The sequence below is a fragment of the Eubalaena glacialis genome, chromosome 2 (assembly GCF_028564815.1).
Source record: "Eubalaena glacialis isolate mEubGla1 chromosome 2, mEubGla1.1.hap2.+ XY, whole genome shotgun sequence".
In the NCBI taxonomy this organism is placed as follows: domain Eukaryota; kingdom Metazoa; phylum Chordata; class Mammalia; order Artiodactyla; family Balaenidae; genus Eubalaena; species Eubalaena glacialis.
In genome coordinates this window covers 68,766,532-68,789,828 of record NC_083717.1, presented here as the reverse complement: position 1 = coordinate 68,789,828, position 23,297 = coordinate 68,766,532, and the positions used below count along the sequence as shown (strand labels likewise).

At 39.1% G+C, this 23,297-nt stretch overlaps 1 protein-coding gene across 7 annotated transcripts in view; it reads left to right on the top strand.

Moving 5' to 3' along the window:
* Positions 1-23,297, top strand: part of IQCH (IQ motif containing H) — a 207,022-nt gene that overhangs the window by 112,822 nt on the left and 70,903 nt on the right. For 6 of the 7 annotated variants that reach the window (XM_061181984.1, XM_061181983.1, XM_061181982.1 and 3 more), the window contains 2 exons: positions 9,885-9,968; positions 13,895-14,070. In XM_061181984.1, the coding sequence (XP_061037967.1) occupies positions 9,885-9,968; positions 13,895-14,070 (260 nt within the window). Of the gene's footprint in view, positions 1-9,884; positions 9,969-13,894; positions 14,071-20,163; positions 20,437-23,297 lie in introns of all 7 variants that reach the window. The other variant, XM_061181981.1, reaches the window with a different exon arrangement.

Below are 23,297 nucleotides of genomic sequence, written 5' to 3'. Positions count from 1 at the left end.
GCCCGTGAGCCACAACTACTGAGCCTGCGCGTCTGGAGCCTGTGCTCCACAACAAGAGAGGCTGCAATAGTGAGAGGCCCGCGCACCACGATGAAGAGTGGCCGCCACTTGCCACAACTAGAGAAAGCCCTCGCACAGAAACGAAGACCCAACACAGCCATAAATACATAAATTAATTAATTAATTAATTTAAAAAAATCTATGGCTTGATGATACGAACATGAAGACAATTATACATTGCAGAGTAACCACCTCTTTGAAAGGAGGAATTACGAAACATGATTGGCTGTTACATATTTTGAGAAGTATTCTCAGATGTAACAAAAAGTTTTAGCCATTTTTAACCAACAGGAGAGGTAGGATGTTGTTGATTAATTGTCCAAAGAAACAGATTGGCCTTGTAATTTTATAAGATGATAAAAAGAAAGTCATCCTTTCCAGGTTATATAGATCTCTTAATTGTATAATTGCATATTTTTATCATTTTTATTAATGAAATATAATTATAACCAAAAAAAATCTACCATGGTTCATAGCAGGAATAGAATAGTAGGGTCTATTTTAAGCAAAATCTATCAGTCAAATCAAGAAAGAACTGCAACAAAGAATCCCAATTCCCCTAGAAAAATCAGAGGTCTAAATAAAACCTACAAACTAATTCTGCTTCCAGTTTCTTTGGCCAAGTTACTTCCTCCACTTTTAATTTAACCCCTGTGCTTCTCTATTACAAAGCATCATTTGCTACTACACTTAAACTCAGTGGCATTTTAAAATATATTGACATTAAATGAGATGTGCCGAGTATGGGGCTCTGGTGCCGTGAGCAGGTATATGGGGCTGCTGCCAGCCAATTAAACTCCCAGTGATGACTTTCCTCTCTCACTTCTCTTCCTCCTTTAAAATACAAATAGAGAATGTATTGAGGTGGGATTTCCTCTTTTCTCTATGTGGTCTTTTATTTCATTGCCAATTGATTTAATAGCAAAAAGGAATGTATATAGTTCAGCCTCTTTTTTTTCCCAACTGTGCATTATTTCAGCAAATTATCCTTGGGGTTAACACAGTTTGTGGTCTCCAAGATACTCCATTCCATAAAATTGTGGATCCTGTTATTACAAGGTTCATGAAAATGTTTTTCTGTTGCTCTGTATTGTCATAAAAGCCTAAAAGATAGAAAAACTAACTTTTATGCACAACTGCCATACCCCAAATGCTCATGAGACAATTCCTTCATAACCCCACTCCCTTTCACCGAGGGTAAGAACTGTGCTCGCCTCCATTTGTGAACAGGGGCAGGGTGGAGGACCAGAGTCCAGAGGGTTCTATCTGGAATCACATTTTTACTGTGCCTCCAAGCACACTGACCCCTTTCTACTTTCCCATTTTGAGTTGACAACTCAAAGACGCAATAGATTCTGTTGCTTCCACCTCAGGGCTGGGAAATCAGGACTTTCAGTCAAATCTTTGCAGTCTTCAACATGTATTTTGGCAAGTAGGATGGAATCCTCACTTTAGTTATGATATTGCCACATTAGACCTTTGAAACAGATGTATTGCCAAGATCTCCCAGACAGCAGTTCCAGAAAATCCAGATCTTTGGGGATCAGGAACAAAGTACATTTAAAACTTTCAAATTTCTTTATAGCCCAAATTAAAATGAAAACATATTTCTGTTCATCCGTGTTGCATTCATCCAAGTAATTCAAATCAATGCTCATTCACTGGTTAGATCAGGGTTGGCCCCAAGACCCTGTAATATTAAATTACCCAGTTGAGCTTGAGCTATCTGATGTTGTACCATGAAATATGGAAACAGCACTGAACTGGGTGTCAAATGACACCAGCTCCTGGGCTTTTGATGAAATGATTAATATTAGGATATGATCCAAAAAAAGTATTGCTTATACTAAGATAAAATATAATCTTTTTCATCTCCTTCATTCTCATAAAAAATATTAAAATTTGTGTTCAGTGGTCCTCAAATTTACACTTGTAATGACAATTGAAGACCCTAAAGAGCGTTGGTTTACATGGGTTGTATCTGTCTATATTTACCACATTAGAAACTAAAACTGAGAAACTTTAAAAATATTGAATTTATTTTAAAATAACAATAGTAAGCACATTACCAATGTTAATCTAAAAAACATATTTTTATTTTTAAAAAAGTTTCTTTTCCAAAACAAAAAAAATTGGTGAGAAGATTGGCACTGGTTGACAAGTTTACAAATCTCCTAATAGAAGTTAGTTGGGTTCTCCTATCTATTTCTGCATCCAATCTGTTGCAGTATGTTATTTTGGTTGAAGCATATGAAGAAAACCTCGCCTCATACAGATAAGTATTTGGAAAAGGGAGGTATACTTTATATATTTTACAGCCTTTTCAGATAACTGTGTATATTCTTCTTTGATTTTATACCAAAACTCAACAAGGATAATCTTTAGGAGTTAGTTGCAATATGGAATCTGAAATCAATAAACTTTTTGTATTTTGTGGGAAGATAACACTGAAAAGGGGAAATGTCATCTTAGTATTATTCTGAAAAGAGTTTTGACCTTCCAGGCCCCCAGTCCCCTGGAGGGTCCCCCAACCACTCTTTGAGAATCACTGGCTTTAGTTGCATGCAATGCTGTGCCAGTCGCAGACAAAAAGTTTGAACAAGAGAAAGTCTTCACTCTTCTGAAGGAAAGACTTTCAGAATGACACAGAATCCATTTGGACAGTTTGGTTTGAGAATGTTTTCAAAACTCAACAAAGATTTGAGTAAGTCCTGTGTTTTCTATGTCCTCATCACAAATTTCTCTAATTTTTCTCAGAAGCCCCCCAAAAACAACTCTGTTTTATTTTCATCAAATTGGCACTGGATGGACTATATAAATAACCCAGATAGGCCTCTCTCTTGCTGTATCTTATTTCCTATCTCAGTATCTTGTGCTTTCACACTTGCACAAGTAATTAAAACCGTAATGTCTAGATCACATTTCTCTAGATGACTGCAGTATGCTGATGTGCAATCGTTTGTGAAGTATGTTCACATGTTCCCTAAATTTTTACTATTAGAGTCCAAAGGTTAGCTAATGGTTAACTTTTTATGAATTGGAGCAATTCAAGATTATTTCTATAATAGTGTCACTCTTGCTCAGCTTGCATCCAGTATGCTTTCTTGAGTGGAAGAGAAAGGGATGGAGTTACCGCTACTGCTATTGTAACCCTGTGTATGCCCCTAGGAGTGTGTGATGCATTTGAACATTACCCATCACACGTTTCCAAATGGGGAAAAGGTTAAGAACCACTGCTCCAGTCCATCAGACTGAGGCATGGATGACTACCATCTCAGGCCAGGGTGATCGGATGAATGACATCTATGTGGTAACTGGAAATCTGTTATTAACCCCTTCTCTGCCTTAGGTACCATTGTAAGGAATAGGACTTGGAGACAAAATAAACTAGGAGTCAACCACAGAGTAATAAGCAGGGTTCAAGAACACTTGATTTTACTGCAACGGCAGGGGCCTGTCACAGAAGCACCCACAGTCCCAAGGAGGCATGGTCACTGAGCATGGCCTTGCTCATGTTCTTAGGTTTCTGCAGTTGCTGTGAAGGAAAAGCCAATCCTAGCAGGACTAGTTTACTGGGTTGCAAAGAGGCAATTAGCATCATCTGATAAGAGTTTGTGTGGGAGTGGGGATAGGGATGGGAAAGGAGATGAAGGCAGAAATGAGGATGGAGAAATGGTAGCCAGTAACCATTAATGAGCATCCTTGGTTCAATAGAAGACCAAAAGTATGGTAGTTGGATAACTTCAGAGAGACTGCACCAGGTACCCTTCTTCAGTGTGAAGCAGAGGCAATAATATGTTTTAAATTTATTTATTTATTTATTTATTTATTTTTGGCTGCATTGGGTCTTCGTTGCTGCGCACAGGCTTTTTCTAGTTGTGGCGAGTGGGGGCTACTCTTTGTTGCAGTGAGCGGGCTTCTCATTGTGGTGGCTTCTCTTGTTGCGGAGCACGGGCTCTAGGCGCACAGGCTTCAGTAGTTGTGGCACGTGGGCTCAGTAGTTGCGGCTTGCAGGCTCTAGCGCGCAGGCTCAGTAGTTGTGGCGCACAGGCTTAGTTGCTCCGTGGCATGTGGGATCTTCCCTGACCAGGGCTGGAACCCGTGTCCCCTGCATTGGCAGGCAGATTCTTAACCACTGTGCCACCATGGAAGTCCCAGGCAATAATATTTTGAGGAAAGATGGAACACTCTATCAAACTATGAATATTTTGCAGGTGATGAAGGTGGCATAAGGAAAGAAGCTGCATTCTTCTGTATAGTGATAAGAGAAAGTGCCCCTTTATGCCAGTGCTGTTTTAGTCTATGCTGATGAGGACCTAGAAAAAGCTACAAATCCCACTTACCATTCTTTGAATTCCCCAGAAGTTCTCCAGATCAGAGAACCCAATTTCATGAGTGTTGAAAGGAGAGGAGAGAATGATGAAAACACATGAGAGAAAGGGCTAAGAATTTAAAAGACAGATTCTTTGAGTAGGCTCTTCAGGCACATTTCATTGACTCATTTGCCTGGCAATATCACAGTGTTCCTGCTCCAGTGGAGCTTACAGTCTGGCTACAGGAGCCAGAGTGATGCAGTGGGGAGGAGAAATGTACAACAAACAAGTAAACAAGCCAGCAAAGAAACCTGTAATGACAAAATGAGAAAAGTGTGGTGAAGAGAGGGTACCAGAGAATGACAGTGAGGGGAGACTGAGAACCTTCTTAGAAAAGGGTGGTCAGGCACACCTGATGGTGATTAGGGACAATCAACTCCATAAGCTAGAAGAACAGTACTTTGATAGCTCAAATAATTTGCGCACGTAATAATAATAATTTCTCTACATTTCAGTGAGGTTCCTTTTGAGAATTTAAGTCACGCTCAGCTGAGGTTAGGAAAGAAATAGTAAAAGAACAATATTTATTGAGTGCTTATTCTGAACTCTGATTATGGATCTCAGTCCCCCATCCCCCATCTTTCAATTACAGGTGAAAGAGGAGTAGAATGTCTGGGGGGTGGTACTTACTGGGAGTAAGGGAAGGTAGACAGTCATAATAGTTTTCTATTGCCCTCTGACCAGATACCACAAGCTTAGTGGCTTAAAACAATACACATTTGTTACCTTACAGCAATAATTTTGTAGTTCAGAAGTACGAAACGGGCTAAAATCAAGGTGTGGGCAGGGCTGCATTCCTTCCTGGAGGCTCTAGGGGAGAATCTGTTTTCTCACTCTTTCCAGCTTCTAGAAGCCACCCACAAAGGAATGAACAGGGAAAGCCCGGGGCCCCCTTCCTCCATCTTTAAAGGCAGCAATGTGGCATCTCTGTGCCTGTCTTCTGCAGTCACATCTGCTGTAACTCTCTACTCTTCTGCCTCCCTCTCCCACTTTTAAGGACTTTTGTGATGACACTGCGTCCAGCCCAATAATCCATGAGAACCTCCTTATTTTAAGGTCAGCTGATTAGCAACCTTAGTTCCATCTGCAACTTTATTTCCCCTTTGCCATGTAACTTAGCATATTCACAGTTTCTGGGGATTAGAACGTGGACATCTTTGGATGGCCACTACTCTGTCTGACACAACAGTTGAAAATGAAAGTGGGAAAAGAAATCAACTATATTCCAATAAAAATTAATTTAAAACAATAGAAGTGGGAAAAGAGGCAAAGGCCCTCTGTCCCTTCCGGAGTTCTCTGCTCACTCTTGGAGAGTCGTCTTCTCTCTTGCTTGACGTAACTGTATTTGTCACAAGAGCTAAAGATGTAGTAGTTGAACTACATAATAATTTGTAGGTTTATGTTATCTTGGACAAGAAATAAGGCACTTGCCCTGAATTTCCTTATCTATCACAGGACAAGGTTGAAGTAGATGGTTTCTCAAAACTCCTCTGGTGTTTTTAGTCTCACCTTTGATATATCCATGTCTTTGTAGATTATCTTCCAAATTATATTCCAAAGTGTATTATATTCCACTGGGCATGTCTGCTGAACTCCCCAAGGCCACAACATCCTTCTTGACAGTTTCCTGGTTAAGTCACTGTTGTATTTAATATATGCTGCCAGCATCAATGAGGTCTTTCACCCAGGAATCAACACATGTATTTTGTGGATGTACAAAACATAAGAATAAATCTGACTTTTAAAAAAACTGACTCCGGGCTTCCCTGGTGGCGCAGTGGTTGAGAATCTGCCTGCCAATGCAGGGGACACGGGTTCGAGCCCTGGTCCGGGAAGATCCCACATGCCGCGGAGCGGCTGGGCCTGTGAGCCATAACTACTGAGCCTGCGCGTCTGGAGCCTGTGCTCTGCAACAAGAGAGGACGCGATAGTGAGAGGCCCGCGCACCGCGATGAAGAGTGGCCCCCACTTGCCGCAACTGGAGAAAGCCCTCGCACAGAAATGAAGACCCAACACAGCCATAAATAAATAAATAAATAAAATTTAAAAAAAAAAAAAAAAAAAAAACTGACTCCTAACTTCTGCTCTGCTGATAGCAGTGTGCCTTGCATTGTATCTTGCTCATGTGGAAGGATCTGTTGCTTGTGACAGAATTTGCTGTTGCTGTTACAAGCTTTGGAAGTGCACATAGCTTGTGACATTAAAATATCTTCTGTTTACACAGCACTTTACAGTTTACAAAATGTTTTTCTATTTGTTGCTTCATATGATCCTCTATAACAATGTCCTGAGATTAACATACAGTTCTTTAAAATGGGTGTACTTGTAGGGTTAACTGAGTAACCAGTTTTATCATAATCCTGCATAATCATAATTGGGTCTTCGTTGCTGCGCGTGGGCTTTCTCTAGTTGCGGTGAGTGGGGGCTCCTCTTCATTGCAGTGCGCGGGCTTCTCATTGCGGTGGCTTCTCTTGTTGCGGAGCACGGGCTCTAGGCTCACGGACTTCAGTAGGTGTGGCACGCGGGCTCAGTAGTTGTGGCTCACGGGTGCAGTAGTTGTGGCTCATGGGCTCTAGAGCGCAGGCTCAGTAGTTGTGGCACACGGGCTTAGTTGCTCCACAGCATGTGGGATCTTCCTGGACCAGGGCTCAAACCCATGTCCCCTGCATTGGCAGGTGGATTTATATGCATCCTTGATCAGGGTAATAGAGGTACTAAGTAATTTGTTGGAAAACTGACCTCGAGTAATTGATTGAAACACGGACTTACTCACTCACATGCTGCATATGTGGCAACAGAGTGATCAGACATCCTTTATATTTTAAATTGGATATCATTTTAATGAGCCATCTCACACTGCCTTTTATCTTTACTTCTGAAAGGAAATGTGTTCATAGAATGCGTTCACAGAATGATTAATGCACTTTTCTTAATCATACTTTATTCTCTAGGCATTTTCCTGCCTTCTTATATCTTGATATATAAGTTATTCACAATACATCTTCCTAAACACTTATCTGAGTATAGATAGAATTATACATAGGCAAAATCCCAAGAGTTACAATATTGCAACCACACATCAAGATGGCATTGTTTATAGCTATCTATATTAACTTTCATATGTGGACGAGGTCCCAAAATTATTTTAGAAATTAATAATTTTTCAAAAATAATTCAAACAGCCCACGTATCCTTCTGCCTTTTTAGTTCTTAAGTTCATCTGCATAAAGCAAGAGGGAGACTTTCAGATGAATTATAAACTCATTTAATTTCCAGACATTGTCTAGTGTTTAAACACTAACATCAAAGCAAAGAGCCAATTATCAGAGTTCATTTGATCTGAAGCCCTGTTGCCTGAATTGCTATAGTTTTCCTTATGCTGAAAAGGAAATCTGTGTCACATCTCGAAGATGTAGTATTTAAAATCACTTTATCTATAGCAGTTTAACTTGAAACATGTGTTTGGGCTCACTAACCACAAGGAGGCATTGAAGCATCTATTCAAAATGTGAAAAGCAATTTTATTTTTTTAAAAGTTACACCTACAGTTGCTGAATTTCATATAAGCAATTATACTGCTTGTGAGTATGCATGCCTTTTAAGTTCATGTTTTGGTCCACGTTCATTTTTTATTTTAACCCCTGCAATAGCAGAAAGTGTTGTCGCTGCTGTTGTCATTGTGGAAGATTTGGGGACAGTAGTAAATCCATGTGTGTTTTCCTTCTGGTGTTCCAATGGACATGAAGGAAAACAGTGGGGCTTTCATTAGCACTGACAAAGTAACTGCATTAACCTTTATTGTCCTTTAAGGTTAAAAGGTCTTTTGACTGTGTGAACAGAAGCATATTTCTTTAGTATTTAGAATTACTTAAATACATATTCACAACAGCAAGAGTTTTATCTGAAATCTGTGTGTCAGTTGAGAGTGATTCCAGGACACATCTTCAAAATGCCACATAAGAAGCATAGGACAACCCTCAGAATGGGAGAAAATATTTGCAAATGAAGCAACTGACAAAGGATTAATCTCCAAAATATATAAGCAGCTCATGTAGCTCAATATCAAAAACACAAACAACCCAATCCAAAAACGGACAGAAGACCTAAATAGACATTTCTCCAAAGAAGATATACAGATTGCCAGCAAACACATGAAAGGATGCTCAACATCACTAATCATTAGAGAAATGCAAATCAAAACTACAATGAGGTATCACCTCACACCAGTCAGAATGGCCATCATCAAAAATCTACAAACAATAAATGCTGGAGAGGGTGTGGAGAAAAGGGAACCCTCCTGCACATTCTTGGTGGGAATGTAAATTGATACAGCCACTGTGGAGAACAGTATGGAGGTTCCTTAAAAAACTAAAAATAGAACTACCATACGACCCAGCAATCCCACTACTGGGCATATACCCTGAGAAAACCATAATTCAAAAGGAGTCATGTACCACAGTGTTCATTGCAGCACTATTTACAATAGCCAGGATATGGAAGCAACCTAAGTGTCCATCGACAGATGAATGGATAAAGAAGATGTGGCACATATATACAATGGAATATTAGCCATAAAAAGAAACAAAATTGAGTTATTTGTAGTGAGGTGGATGAACCTAGAGTCTGTCATACAGAGTGAAGTAAGTCAGAAAGAGAAAAACAAATACTGTATGCTAACACATATATATGGAATCTAAAAAAAAAAAAAAGGTTCTGAAGAACCTAGGGGCAGGACAGGAATAAAGACGCAGACGTAGAGAATGGACTTGAGGACACGGGGAGGGGGAAGGGTAAGCTGGGACGAAGTGAGAGAGTGGCATGGACATATATACACTACCAAATGCAAAATAGATAGCTAGTGGGAAGTAGCCGAATAGCACAGGGAGACCAGCTCTGCTTTGTGACCACCTAGAGGGGTGGGATAGGGAGGGTGGGAGGGAGACGTAAGAGGGAGGGGATATGGGGATATAAGTATACGTATAGCTGATTCACTTTGTTATACAGCAGCAACTAACACCACAATGTAAAGCAATTATACTCCAATAAAGATGTTAAAAAAATAAAAATAAAAAAATAGAAGGCAAAAAACAAAAAGCCAATATAGTTTTTAAACCTGAGCATAACTTTCTTATGTGCTCTTTTGAACATTCATGTTAAAATTTCTGAAACTTTTCCCATGTTTCTATAATCCTGATTCCCAGAAGCTTTGCTGATATTGAAAAATATGAACCTCTCTGTTGCAGAATATGCTGCTCAGCACATCTTCCAGAATTAATGCTTAATCCACTGAGAAGCAAGGACCTCATTCTTAGGAGTTGGATTGTTTCTGCGAGATGCTTCAGAGACAATTCTTTCCTGGAAATGTGGACCATGACACTGTGAAATCCTAGTGTGCCATTTTGCCATGTTGACTTGCTCTTTCTGGGTTTTGACATCTGGTTTGCCTTTTAGGATATTCCCAGCCTGTGCGACAAAATATTGACGACTTCAACACGCAGCAGAACATGCAGCTGGGGAGGCTGTGTGACATCTTAGGTACAGTAAATACTTTTACACAAATGGCTCTTTGGAATGTTTATCAGTGGATGTTGATTAAATGTTCATGTTTTGCTTTTTTGTCTGTACAAGGAAAAGGCTTGGACTTCTAATCTTCTTGCAGGGCAATTGAATGTTTTGTTTCAAAGAACAGATTTATAGTGAAGTCAAATGAATAAACAAATGACATTTTAACCAATTTACTTGGGTAGTTTTCTAATTCTCTTTGCTACAGGTTTGAATAAGGATTTATCTCCTATAGCCCCAACTCTTCTTCATTTACTGAATCTGGCAGTGAATGAAGTCAGCATTATATATTTGTGTCAATATTGTCTATTATATTATCTGAGGAATGAGGGGAAGGTATCAGAAATGAAAAGCATTGTGTTTTCATTATAAGAATAAGAGGGAAATGAAGATAGATTTTTAAAAGAAGGTTTTATTTAAATATATATAATCTAGTTATGAGAAAATAGGAAGTGCCTAGTGGAAGGAATAATTAGAAATACAGACCTTGAGTGATAGACACATCTTTGTAAAAGTCAAGTTCTAATACTGGTTTGGTCAGTTCTAAATCAGACACCAACCAGGGGCCAGGAAGGAAGGATACAAGAACTCTTGGCTTTGGTTGACACTGTTTGAGGTGAGATTTAAAGAATAAATGTTTCAAAGCCTAAGTAGTAATATTGAATCAGTGTGGGAAGTCCTGGCCAGAAATTCAGGGTTAAAGGAAAACTAGCATTTTTTAGTTACCAAATAAGAACTTCTTTGTTTTGTTAAAATATAATTGCTTTGGCCCTTGTTTAAGCAAAGCAAGGAAGAATTTTAAATTATCAATGACCAATTTAGCTGGCTCCCTGGAATGACACACTTTACGTGATTCATATATATTTCAGCATCATTATTATTTTATAAATGCCATTTGGTAACAAAAATACATCAGTACTAGAAATTTACAGTGTCCTAAAATAATAATAGGGTAATTGCTTTAATCTATTATCTAGGCACTAATGTTGTTTTTCGACCTTACCAAAAAAAAAATTTAATGACTTAAGATTGATTTGTTAGTGCTGAGCTATTTCAACTAAAAACCTGACTGGGTGGAAACCAATGAAGTGCAGCAGAGGGCAGACTTCGCTCTAATTTATTTGATTAATTTTTTTCTTTAGCTTTTTATATACCTTCCTATATATAGTCCAAACCATCACCAAAGAATTTCCTTACAAAGGATTCTTATTAATAATGAGAAGACTTAAGAGTATTAGGCTTCTATTTTAAATAATTCAATAATTCAGTCTATGTCTATCTGCAATGGACAATTTTGCTAAGATGAACATTTCTGAGAGATTATGAACCAAATGCCTTTTCTTGGTACACTATCTTCATGATAACAATGCAATCCTAAAACCTGTTCAAGAGAAGTAATAAAAGTGTAGAAGTAAGTGAGAAAATAGAAAAAGTAGTTGCTTGTGAAGTGAAAATATGAAGAAACTAGGAAAATTAGTGATAATTTTATGGAAGAATAAATGATTATCTTTCTTTAAATTCTGTTAATTCCTAGTAAAGGGTATTGATTTTTCTGCTTATTCAGGGGAAACAAAGGTAATCTGACCACATTAAGACTTGTTTGGATATTGGCTGTGAAGTCAGGGTATCAGGTGGAGAGACCTCAACAGCTTGTATCTTCAGTTCCTAGATGAGTTAAGCAAGAGGGTGACTGATATTGACTACTGACTAACAGTCAAAACAATCTTCATCTTCTTCTTAATTCCTTTCCAAAATCACCTGTCAATTAATTTTGAACATTTGTTGATTCACAATCAAACCACCCTAATACTGGATATTACTGTTAGTGATTATAGTATTCCTTTGCCAGAAATGAACGGGAAAAGTAAAATTAGCAACATGATTTGTTATCATTTATAACCCAGGAATTTCTTCCCAAGAAAAATTTAGTTTTCTTCTGCTATGGAGACTTTATTAAGTTATTTTTGTTGTTTGCTTTTTGTGTCCTTTCTTTATACTTAAAAAATAATACTAGTTTGGTTTTAAAGACCACTAGTTTAGTAAGACACTAGTCTCTTCTTGAAAACACAAGATTTCGGATAACTAATTTGATCATTCAGCAGTTGGATACAAGTTATTTAACTACTGTCTCCTCAGTTAATTTATTTTGAGGTTCATGTGACAATGTGGTTTCAACATTAAATAGGAGCCACTTAAATATTTACATTTATGGAGCACCTACTCTGGGCCCAGCTCTGGGCCAGTTCAGAAGACATTGCTTCTAGCCACAAGATGCTCTTCTCCAGAACAGATTTCTCCTGCATGCCGTGGATCTCACTAATTGTGTAAGACTTTCCAGTTCCCGAACCTCTCCATTCTCCCAGATCCCTTTCGTCAGCTCACAAGTATTTATTGAGTGGATCCTGCATACTCGACATTGTACCAGGGCATGGGGGATTATATGAAAAGTATACACCTTGCCTTTAAAGAGTTTGGACGGACAAGATTGAAAGATTTGGAACAACAGGATGGAACAGCAGGGGACACTACTTCATCGTGTTAAATCTTGAGGCACTAGTTAAAAGGAGCACAAGTGTGGAGGGCGGGGTGTGGAACCACTGTTAGCTGGCCTAGTCAGGGTGGGCTGTGGAGCAGATTGGTGCATCTGTACTGTCTGCTGAGCACCTACTATGTGCCAGATACTGCACCAGGTGCTTTATATATATTCTTTCATTTCATACTCTCCAAAACTCTGTGCCTCAGGTAACTCTATTCCCCATTTTACAGATGAAGAAAGCAATGCTTAGAAAGGTTAAATAATATGCCCAGGCTCCTAGACAGCTGAGCAAGCATTTAATCAGTCTATGCTCTGTATACTCTGCCAAACTGGACAGAGGAGTCTTAAAATCTCTTCTCAGCCCTACTTGACCAAGGAAACATTTTACAGTACTCCCTCCTCCAACCTTCCCTGGGCACCTGGTCTGCATGTGTCTTGTGTCCACCACCCTCCACCATGTTTTACAGCTGTTTATACATGTGAAATGGTTGCTCCTCACAGGCAGCATCTCAGTCGCTTTGATTCTGGTATCTCCTTTCATGTCTAGCCAAGTGCTTTGTCCCTACTGATCAGTCAGTCATTTTACAAATGAATGGGTGATTCCACTGGCTGCTGATTTCCTGTACATACTCCCTAAAATATTCTGCAGCCTGGAGTGGGTAATCTCTTCTCACTGTTCCATTCGGATGGGATATTTAATTAGGATTTCTTTCTATGCACATAATAAGAAGCACATCTTAAGAAGGAGAACAGTTAAATTAAGATAGTGTTTCCTTTAAACCAAGAATCACTAGATGTCCTATTTAAGTAATATACTCCTCTTTGGGAATGGAGAAAGGAAAAGGTTGCTTTCCTGAAATAATCATTGCTATGGTCATAATCAGACCATTTATTTGGACAGAACATTCCCCGAATTGGCCTTGCCAAGTCCAGGCAGCATAAGAAATTGCAATTTCATCAGCTTTCGAAAGTTAACAGTTCTGTTTTATAATTTACTAAAGTTAATGGGATAAATTTTTAAATCAGTATGCAAATCCCATTGATATTAATAGGAGTTCTGGGGCTAAATCCCTACGTATTATTTGAAAGTACACTTCCATGGTACCTCACAGCCCTCCTTCTGAAGGAATCATTGTGTCTATTTTTTTGGTGGTGGTGTTATTTATCTTTTCTTTAGAGAAATGCTAAAGTACAAAAAAGCCACTTAAATTGCTAAGCTCTGTACAAAACCAATCTAAATTAACTTGAATGTGGCTTTTGGATATGCTTTTTATTTTAAACTGTGCAACATCAACCTGATGCCAGAGTTCATAATGTCTTTTACCTTTATACCAGTAATTAACATTGTGCCTGTTATTTTTAGATGCCAACGTAAGCGTCATCTACATCTGCTCCCATCGAATGAATGACGAGTTGCTGCTGTATTACAATAAAATCCTGAGTCTACAGGCAGCTGTCAAATCAGGGAAACTTAAGGACAGAAGTGACCTGCAGGACAGGTTCAAAATTATCACCCCTGAAGCTATAAACATCTTCACTGTGAGTTTGTCTTCTAATTACTACGGCTTCAGGGATGCAGTAAAATTAAATTGGAAATTTTATAACTTGCAACGCTCTGGTACACATCAGTGAAATATTATTGCAAGTTTAACAGCTTTACTGATTAGACTACAGATCGGACAATAGGAAATAAATATCCCAGTTTAACTTGCAGACTTAGCTGAGCTACTGCTGCCCAGTTTCTCTGTAGCTGAAGCCTAATTGTAGTTATTGGGTTGTACCATCAAGTAGGTGAATTTATAACATCTACGGTTGCTTTTTCTTAATTTTGTGTGGAGAACACCGAAGCAGAGAAAGGCTGGGCCTGCCTGTGGTCACAAAGCTAGTTAGGGACAGAATCTAGACCAGGACCCCTGTTTTCTGATTTCCACACTGGTATTCCTTGTTATTCCATGGGGGTTTTTTCCCTCAGGGGAATTTGGTCTTATTTACCATATCACATGGTTCATAATGAACAAGGTTCAGATTTTTTTTAAACTTTTTTAGAACTGATTTTTAATGAATGGAATGAATTCTGAGTTGAATCTCATCCCTAGAGAAGAACTTCTGGGAAATTCATAGAACCATGGGGCACGTTCTAGAATAAGGTAGTGCAAGAGATGGCTTGAAATGAATTTCTCTATATTTTAACAAGAATTTAAACTTTCCATGGTAAACAATCAACATTTTAATACCTAATGGTGGACTTCCCTGGTGGCACAGTGGTTAAGAATCCACCTGCCAATGCAGAGGGCACGGGTTCAATCCCTGGTCTGGGAAGATCCCACATGCCGTGGAGCAAGTAAGCCTGTGCACCACAACTACTGAGCCTGAACTCTAGAGCCCGCAAGCCTCAACTACTGAGCCCATGTGCCACAACTACTGAAGCCCATGTGCCTAGAGCCCGTGCTCCACAACAAGAGAAGCCACCACAATGAGAAGCCCGCGCACCGCAACAAAGAGTAGCCCCTGCTTGATGCAGCTAGAGAAAGCCTGCATGCAACAATGAAGACCCAACGCAGCCAAAAACAAACAAACAAATAAATAAATAAATAACCTAATGGACTATGCACTTTTGAGGAGACTTTTTAATATAATCTAAAGGTCTGACTTTGCTGGTGAAGATAGCTCTCTTCATTCATAAGTGGGATGCACCAAAGTCAACTCTCTATCTATTGTCAAATAAACTGATTGCATGGTTCATGTAGGAAGTATCTATGTGTTGAGTTACTACCCATTAACACCTCAGATGCACCATGATTTGACCAAAGGGAAAAAAATCCTGCCAGGGCTGGGGAGGGATGCTACAGCATTTCTACTTTGCTGGTATACTCAGTGAATTTTACTCTCTTCTACCAAAATGAAGATTTTATTTTTTCATAACTAGGTACCTCGATATTCCCATAAAAGCTCTCCGCCTAGTTCTGTTTCACTGGCACCACTTGGCCATGGAGGAGGAAACAAGTGCAGGATCAGGACAAGCAAAAGAAAAGACAGGAGACAGGGCTTCCCTAGTGTCACAGTGGTTAAGAATCCACCTGCCAATGCAGGGGACATGGGTTCAAGCCCTGGTCCGGGAAGATCCACATGCCATGGAGCAACTAAGCCCGTGCGCCACAACTACTGAGCCTGCACTCTAGAGCCTGAGGGCCACAACTACTGAAGCCCACGTGCCACTACTACTGAAGCCCGCGCGCCTAGAGCCCATGCTCCGCAACAAGAGAAGCCATCGCAATGAGAAGCCCGCGCACCACAACGAAGAGTAGCCCCCGCTAGCTGCAACTAGAGAAAGACCGCGCGCAGCAACGAAGACCCAACACAGCCATAAATTAATTAATTAATTAATTAAATCTTAAAAAAAAAAAGAAAGGAGACAAATCATCACCACTTACTTATAATCTTAGAAACTCCCCAATATCCTCCACCAAGCAAGGCTTGCTCTGGTGCTTCCTAGCTATTCCCAAGCCTCAGTGTCAGAGTTACTGTGGATATTGGGAAGCAAGGAACTATCATTAGCGTGTGGTTAATTTCCTGATTTTCTCCAGCCAGAAACTGGAGCTAATGCCTGGTAGCTGCTAATAAGCAGTTTCTGCATATCTGAAATGCCAATATACATTGAAGAGGCATGGAATGGGGAAGGGGCACTAGATTTGGGAAAAGGAAAGTGAGTAAACAGCTAACATTTATCAAATGCTTAGCATACATTTTCTCATTTGATACTTAGAACACAGCAGCAAGACAGAAATTATCAATTTCCTTCTTTGGCTAAGGAAACCAACACTCATCTTCTAATCCCAAGTTACTAGTGGGGCCAGAGTATGAACCCAAATCTGTCTGACCCCAGAACCCTATCCTGATTTGGAATGACAGCCTTGCTCCTGGATGACCTTGTGGCCTTGGCCAAGCCCCTTTACCTCTCTGGTCCTCTGTTATTCATCTGTAAAATGAGGTGATGGATTAGATCATTTCAAAGTCCTTTCCAGCTCTGCAGTCCTGTTACCTGAGAAATGAATCCTCACTGTCCACTCTTCACCTTCTAAGAGGAGATAGGCAGTTGGTACTAACAGATGCACTGGGTTACATTCATAGTGTAGGTTTGCATCTCTGTGAATAGAAACAATTAAGAAATATTTTTAAGTACTTAATACTTCTCATAGTTTAAGTTTAAATTATTTGAGTAATTAATCACTCATAGGCAATCACCTCTCTAAAATACAAAAATTAAACTCTTACTTTCAAATCATTTCCTGCTAGTGTTTAGTTATGGCTTTATTTCTTTTTAATGGGTTTGAGAGATTGCATCAGTGCTGACTTTCATTCAAATGCATGGCTTTGAGGAGATTTTTAAAAAGTGTGCCAAAAGCTGTTTGTACATCTCTCCAAGTTACTCTACAATGTTTGAATTTGTAATGGTGAAAATGCTGTTATAAAGTCATCATGTCTATTTTTGAACATTTTAATGTTCATGAAGACATCCTAAGCAACTACCTTTTGTCTCAGGTGAAAAAAAAATTAGTGGTGATAAATTAAATGTAGCTATAATGTTATGGAATTAGGAACATTTTAGATTTTTGTCATCTGTGTTAATCCACAGCCTGGATCTGATGATACTGATTTTCTCTAAATGGTCACACAAGACCTGCGGTCAGTAATGTGTCCTCTGCCATCACTTACATTCAAATCTTTATTAAACACACATTGAACACAATACTGTGGTACTATCTTGCCTGAAGAATAAGGCATGCCCAGAGATGACATAATAGAGTTGGGTAGAATACTTGCCAAGAGAGATAAACAACCCTAGAGCAGACAGAAATCCATTCTGGCCGGAAATGTGCAACTTTAACGTTAGGTTCTATTGCTCCACCTACCAGCCCCTCATCACACTTCATAAAACTACCAGACCTCACTACTCAATCTGCAAAATGGGAGAAATCATGGCAGCTATGGCATGAGAACTGTGCTAATACTGAATTTGAATCCTGCCTCTGCTATTTACCAGCTGTGTGACTATGGGAAAATCACTTGAGTCTCAGTTTCCTTGTCTCCAAAACAGGGACTGTTAATTGGTACAGTGTTGTATGGATCAAATGAAAGAGTACTTAACATGAGAGGATTGCCCCCTTTGAAACATTCTTCTAGGTACCCTGAAAAGCCTACCACATACTTTGTGACTCAAGTCACCAGTTCTACAAGACACATCATTTTTGCACATTTCCTCATTGGAATAATTTGTAGGGAAAGGAAAGGAGTGAAATAAACAAGGGGGATAAACAGTGATCAATTAGATGGGAAACACAAACTCACGAGTTGCTGTCACCAGCCATTGTCTAATGGAACACCGGATTTCCTAGAGCTGCATTCTCAGAAGCAGGTTTTTGAAAATGGATTTAAATTATGTAGAAAAGGCATACTGCATAGACCTAAAGAGCTTAGAATATAACACTTGCTCTGAAGGAAGGGTTCAACAGGGTAAATCATAAAATCCTCTTCTCAGAGGAGGTTTTTATTTTGTCTTTTGGTGGGGGGGAGGCAGAATATACATAACATAAAATTTACCATTTAAATCATTTTAAGTGTACAGTTCAATGAAATTAAGTACATTCACATTGTTGTGCAATCATCATATCATCCATTTTCAAAACTTTTTCAACATCCCAAGCAGAAACCCTGTACTCATTAAACAGTATGTCCAGAAGAGCTTTGGTTTTAAAGGGAACGTTGTATCACAGCTGGAAGGACCCTAGAGATTTCTAGTTCAACCCCTCATTTGAATGTGGGGAACCAAGGCTCAGAAAGATAGAGTTTTCTAAATCAGCTTGCAAGTTACAAATTCAGACAGGACTAAAATCCAGGGGCTTTCCTCAGTTGCTTTCTCTTATACTCAGCAGTCATACCCTCCAACAGTCTGCAAACTGGTGCAGCAGAAACTCCCCAAAATAGTGGCTCGGAATGTCTCCACACTTCAATGCCATGTTGAGTAGATAATTTTGACTAGAACCAGGAGAGAAGGTGCTAGTCTACAAAATCCCTTGAACTCCATTAAGACTCTCACGTCTTGCATTATATTATTTGCATGACATTTTAATGACTTTATTTTTAAAAAGTTTTCTCCATAATAATATTGATAATTACTACCATTGATCGAATATCCACTCAATGCCATGCATTATAGTAGGTGTTAAACATTTATGGTCTTATTTTATCCTTAGAGAAACCCATCAAATGGGTATTTTTATTCCCTTTCAGATGATGGAGAAACTTAGTCTCAAGGAGTCTAAGTCATTTGCCCAAGTTCAGGTTGTTTATAACGGATAGAGCTGGATTCAAAGACAGAACCATTTGACTCCTAAGCCCCAGCACTTTCTCATGTGCCATGATGCCCTCTTCTCTAGAGGAAATGAGCACAATCTTGGGTTCCCATATTCCAGCCTAGGCTATGGCCATCCTCACCTGCTAAAATCCTACCCATCCTTCAAAACTTACCTCAACCCTGACCTCTTTCATAACAATAATACAAGCTCACATTCATTAAGTGCTTATATCCAAGGCGCTATTATTAGTGCTTTACATGCATTATCTCATTTAATAGTCATAGCATCCTTATGAGATGGGTACTACTATTATACGCATTTTACAGATGAGGAAACTGAGGCCCAAGAAGAATGAGTAATTTGCCTTTTCAGCTTTCCCCACTAGCATGTAGCCTCTGCATCCCTCCTCCCTGTCTCCAAGGCCCTCTGTAGCTCTTTATGGCCCTTCTCTGCCTTGTATTAGTTATGCATTAATGGTACTCATCTGTGTCCCCACTCCTTGAGCACAGAGACATGCTTGTATTAGTTTTGGTGTGTGTTGACCATCTGGCTCCATTCTCTGCCCCTTATTAGACATGCTGGAATTATTTATTTAATTGAATGAGACAGTCGCATGTATTGCTGAGCTGGGTCTAAGTAGTCAAAAATAAAAAGAGTTTTCCATTGGAAAAGAAATTTGAGTCTTGCTGAAATTCTCAAATATTTTCCATTCGTGAATCCTTTCTGGAGTGTTGGCTAAGAACCATGATAATCATCATAACAATACGTAGTCTCTGAAATGGAATTTGTGGTAGAACTTTGGGAAGAGAGTATCAAGTCAAGTGCCTTTTTCCTACTGAATCATTTAAAGGGTTGCCAGAATAGGAGTCGTGTACAGTGAAGAATACTATGGGGTTTTTTTCTTCATTTTTTTGTATTGATTTTCCAGACGCTTTAGTGTTAAACCATGCCAGAAGTGTTGCAGAGATGAATCACTATTATCCAAAGGCCACCAGCCTCTTTTCCTTCTGACAGAAGGATAATTCCATGTGGATCAAATAAATACAGATGCATAGTAATTAGTTCTATTCCCAGTGAGCCTATTTCCAACACACTAAAGATGTGAGCGATTATGGAACCTCACCCCAACAGCTTTTATCAATTTAAACTGCTAAACAACGGGATAGTTCATAACCCAGCCTGTTATTAATAATGCATTTATTGTGCGTAACATTATAAATTAGGTGTGTGGACCAGAAAAAGAATACCTTTTAACAAGAATAATATGATCTCCCCCCAGAAGCAGCATATGTGCCTGGCCACTCACCTGATGTACAGTCCCAAGGCAATCAAAAGAATAAAAAATCTCATCCAAGGAAAAGAAGCCTACATTGTCAGCGGGCTCCTCCACAGAGATGATTTAGCTGTGGCGGATATGTTAGACATACCCATCCTGGGCCCAGAGCCTGAACTAGCTCATTTCTATAGTACCAAGTCCGGAAGTAAACGGGTGTTTGAAAGCGCCAATGTGCCAGTCCCTCCTGGAATATATGACGTCTATAGTCACCAGCAGGTATGCAGGGTGGACAGGTGAGGCGCTGTTTAAATATTTCACATTCTCTTGACCTTGCAGGAACTTTAGGTCTTCTGGTGTCAGCCCTACCCAATGAAGAATATTGTGGAATACTTGAGTTGAGTTGATGGGATCTACTTTAGGCCTTCATGTTTCAAAGTGTCTTCCTAGGGGCCTTACAGAAATTGTTGTAATTCCCAAAGTATTTATTCATTTAGATTAAGGAACTGAAGGCCCTATTCATATATTAATCTGCTATCAATATTTATTGCCTTAACATGGATTAGTTCATCATCATATTAGTTAGCAGGATCCTAAGAAATGTGCGAGTCAATTTTGGCTAAAAGGAGCAGGTTTGGAAAGCTCCAGGGAGTGAGCCCTTTCTGCCGAGTCATGTTGCAAAGGGCATGTGGCAGAGGGCTGCAGGTATCTGTGGCTCTGTAAAAAAAAAAAAAATCCTAGCTCCTCAGGAAGTGGCCATATAGGAAGGAGGGGGGAAAATCCCAGAAAGGGGAAGTAAAATGGCTCTAGGAGGAAAACTATCTGCTTCTGGGTTTTGCCTTGGTCCGAGTCTATGGCTATGCATTCTTCCAGCAGATAGTTAGGGCCCTAACTATTTGGAGAACTGTTATATAATATTAGTCACTACAAAAGTAGCCACTAGAGAACCAGAAATCAGCCACTTTGAGTTAGCTCTGGCAGGTGTTCTCCCACTTAACTGCTATTTTTTTTCACAATAAAGAAAATAAAAGACAAAAGGCTGTTAACATTTCCTAACCTCTGTTTCAATACATCTCTTAACCATTACTCTGAGCCAATCACAAGTGATTCCAGGCACCCACTTCTAGGGAAACTAAAGAACTGTACACAATGAGGATGTTTGTAAGGGACAATATTTAGGGATCATGCTTCTTCTCTCAGTTGCCTGATCCTGATGCTCTGCACCTCATAGCCGCTGAGCCCCAAAATCAAGCTTTTCAACAAATCATACTTTTCAGAGACTAATTTGAAAATTTAGCTTATTAAATTGCCCCAAAAGTGTTTCAGTCTTGCTAGATAGAGTGTTCTTGGGCAAAACATGGGCTCATGAAGGAAGTTCCTCTTAAAGATGGCAGCGTCTAGAAAAGGCACAGGCAATCTTAATAGGATTAAAAGAGAGGGGCTCCTCCTAAGCTGGCATGTCCCTTCCACTGTCATTAACCTCCACTGGAATTTGAAGGTAACAGAGTGGATTGCTTAACTCTGCTTCCCTGTAGAATTCTAGGCTGATAGACTTAATACAAGTGAAATGCATTTTTAAATGATACAATTTCATACATGTATATTAAACAATCTTCAAAGCCTTAAACTGTATGTGCAATATTTATACTGAGTGAGTCTTGCTTTTGTCCCCATTGATGAGAACTCAGGCAGTCTTTGCTATGAAATATTTTAGAAGTTTATATGTTAATTGTGGTTAAAGATGCAGGAACATTTAATGCAGTAAAGCCTCCCCCTAATACTGATATTCAGAAGTAGGATAAAAACCTCTCCTCATAGACAAATTGGATTTGAAGGGTGTCATTTCACCTATGGCATGTGCAAATTGTATCACAATAAACGCAGTTATAACTGAGGTCCATGCTATCTGTTTGGAAAATGTATGTCTAAGGTCAACAAGAACTGAAGTACTCCACTGAGATTTTTCCACATAGTGCCTATCTAAACATGTCAGCGTTTTGAATTTGCAGATGGTAATGAATCAATAACACTGACTTTTTACCGATGTGTATCATAAACTTAAAGCTGGTGAAAGAAAGCTGTGATTATCTTAATTTAGGTTAATAAATATTCCTGGCTATCAGTTGGATTTTAGCAGTAGACATTTTTCTACTTCTGCCCTACACCAGTATAAAATGTATGGCAATTAAAAAATATATTACATCTTTTGAACAGAGAGATTCAAATAGAAAATGATAAATGTTTGGCAATAGCATAAAGTCATTGGTTTATGATTAAGTTATTTATTTATTTATTTAAAAAATCCAACTTGAGCACAGTGAGCATTTCCTGTTTTGTTCCACAAAGTAACCATGCAAGTTCTCTTTCTGGCATGTGTTCCATATGAAATATTGACAGCTTTGGTTAAATAATCAAAAATGGTGATGCTATTTTAAAGCACTGTTCAATTTTCACTTAAAGATAGCACATAATTCTTTCCAGTGGTGCAGTCTTTACAATACTATTGATCCTTTTCATTACTGTTCGGGATTCATCAACAGGCACCCATTTATAGGGTTCTCAGAAGCAACAAATAATAGGATTTAGAAGAAACAGATAATAATTCTGTTAGTAGTTGAAACTTCCAAATATACAATACATCCAAACATACAATGAAAAAGGCTGTGCCAGAACAACTTTCCTTACACTGGCAAAAGAATTTTATTGGATATTAACAGTCCAAAGACCATTTCTACTTCTGCAATGTAAGACCATAATACAACAAATAGAATCTATCTTCTCAACACAACATTAGAGAAAGAAGGGATGTAACCTTGGAAGGCACATTTAAAAAACCTTCCTAGGCTATGCTCATAGCCATATGGTGTGTAGACCAGAGTACTTGTCATTTAAACACCCAAATTATCCACAGACACTACTTGATAATTAGGGAGCTAAGACAATTTCATTTTCACCCTAATTGAATACTCCATGGTTGCATGGGGCTTCCAGGGATCCCAAGTATGCCTGTTTTGGTGTCACTTCTACACTGCTGCATAGTGTAACATCCCCAGGTAGATTTGCTGGAAAGACACAACTCAAGAGAACAGATTGTGCCTTTAATCAAAATAATTTTAATCTTCCAGCTCCAGATTTCAACA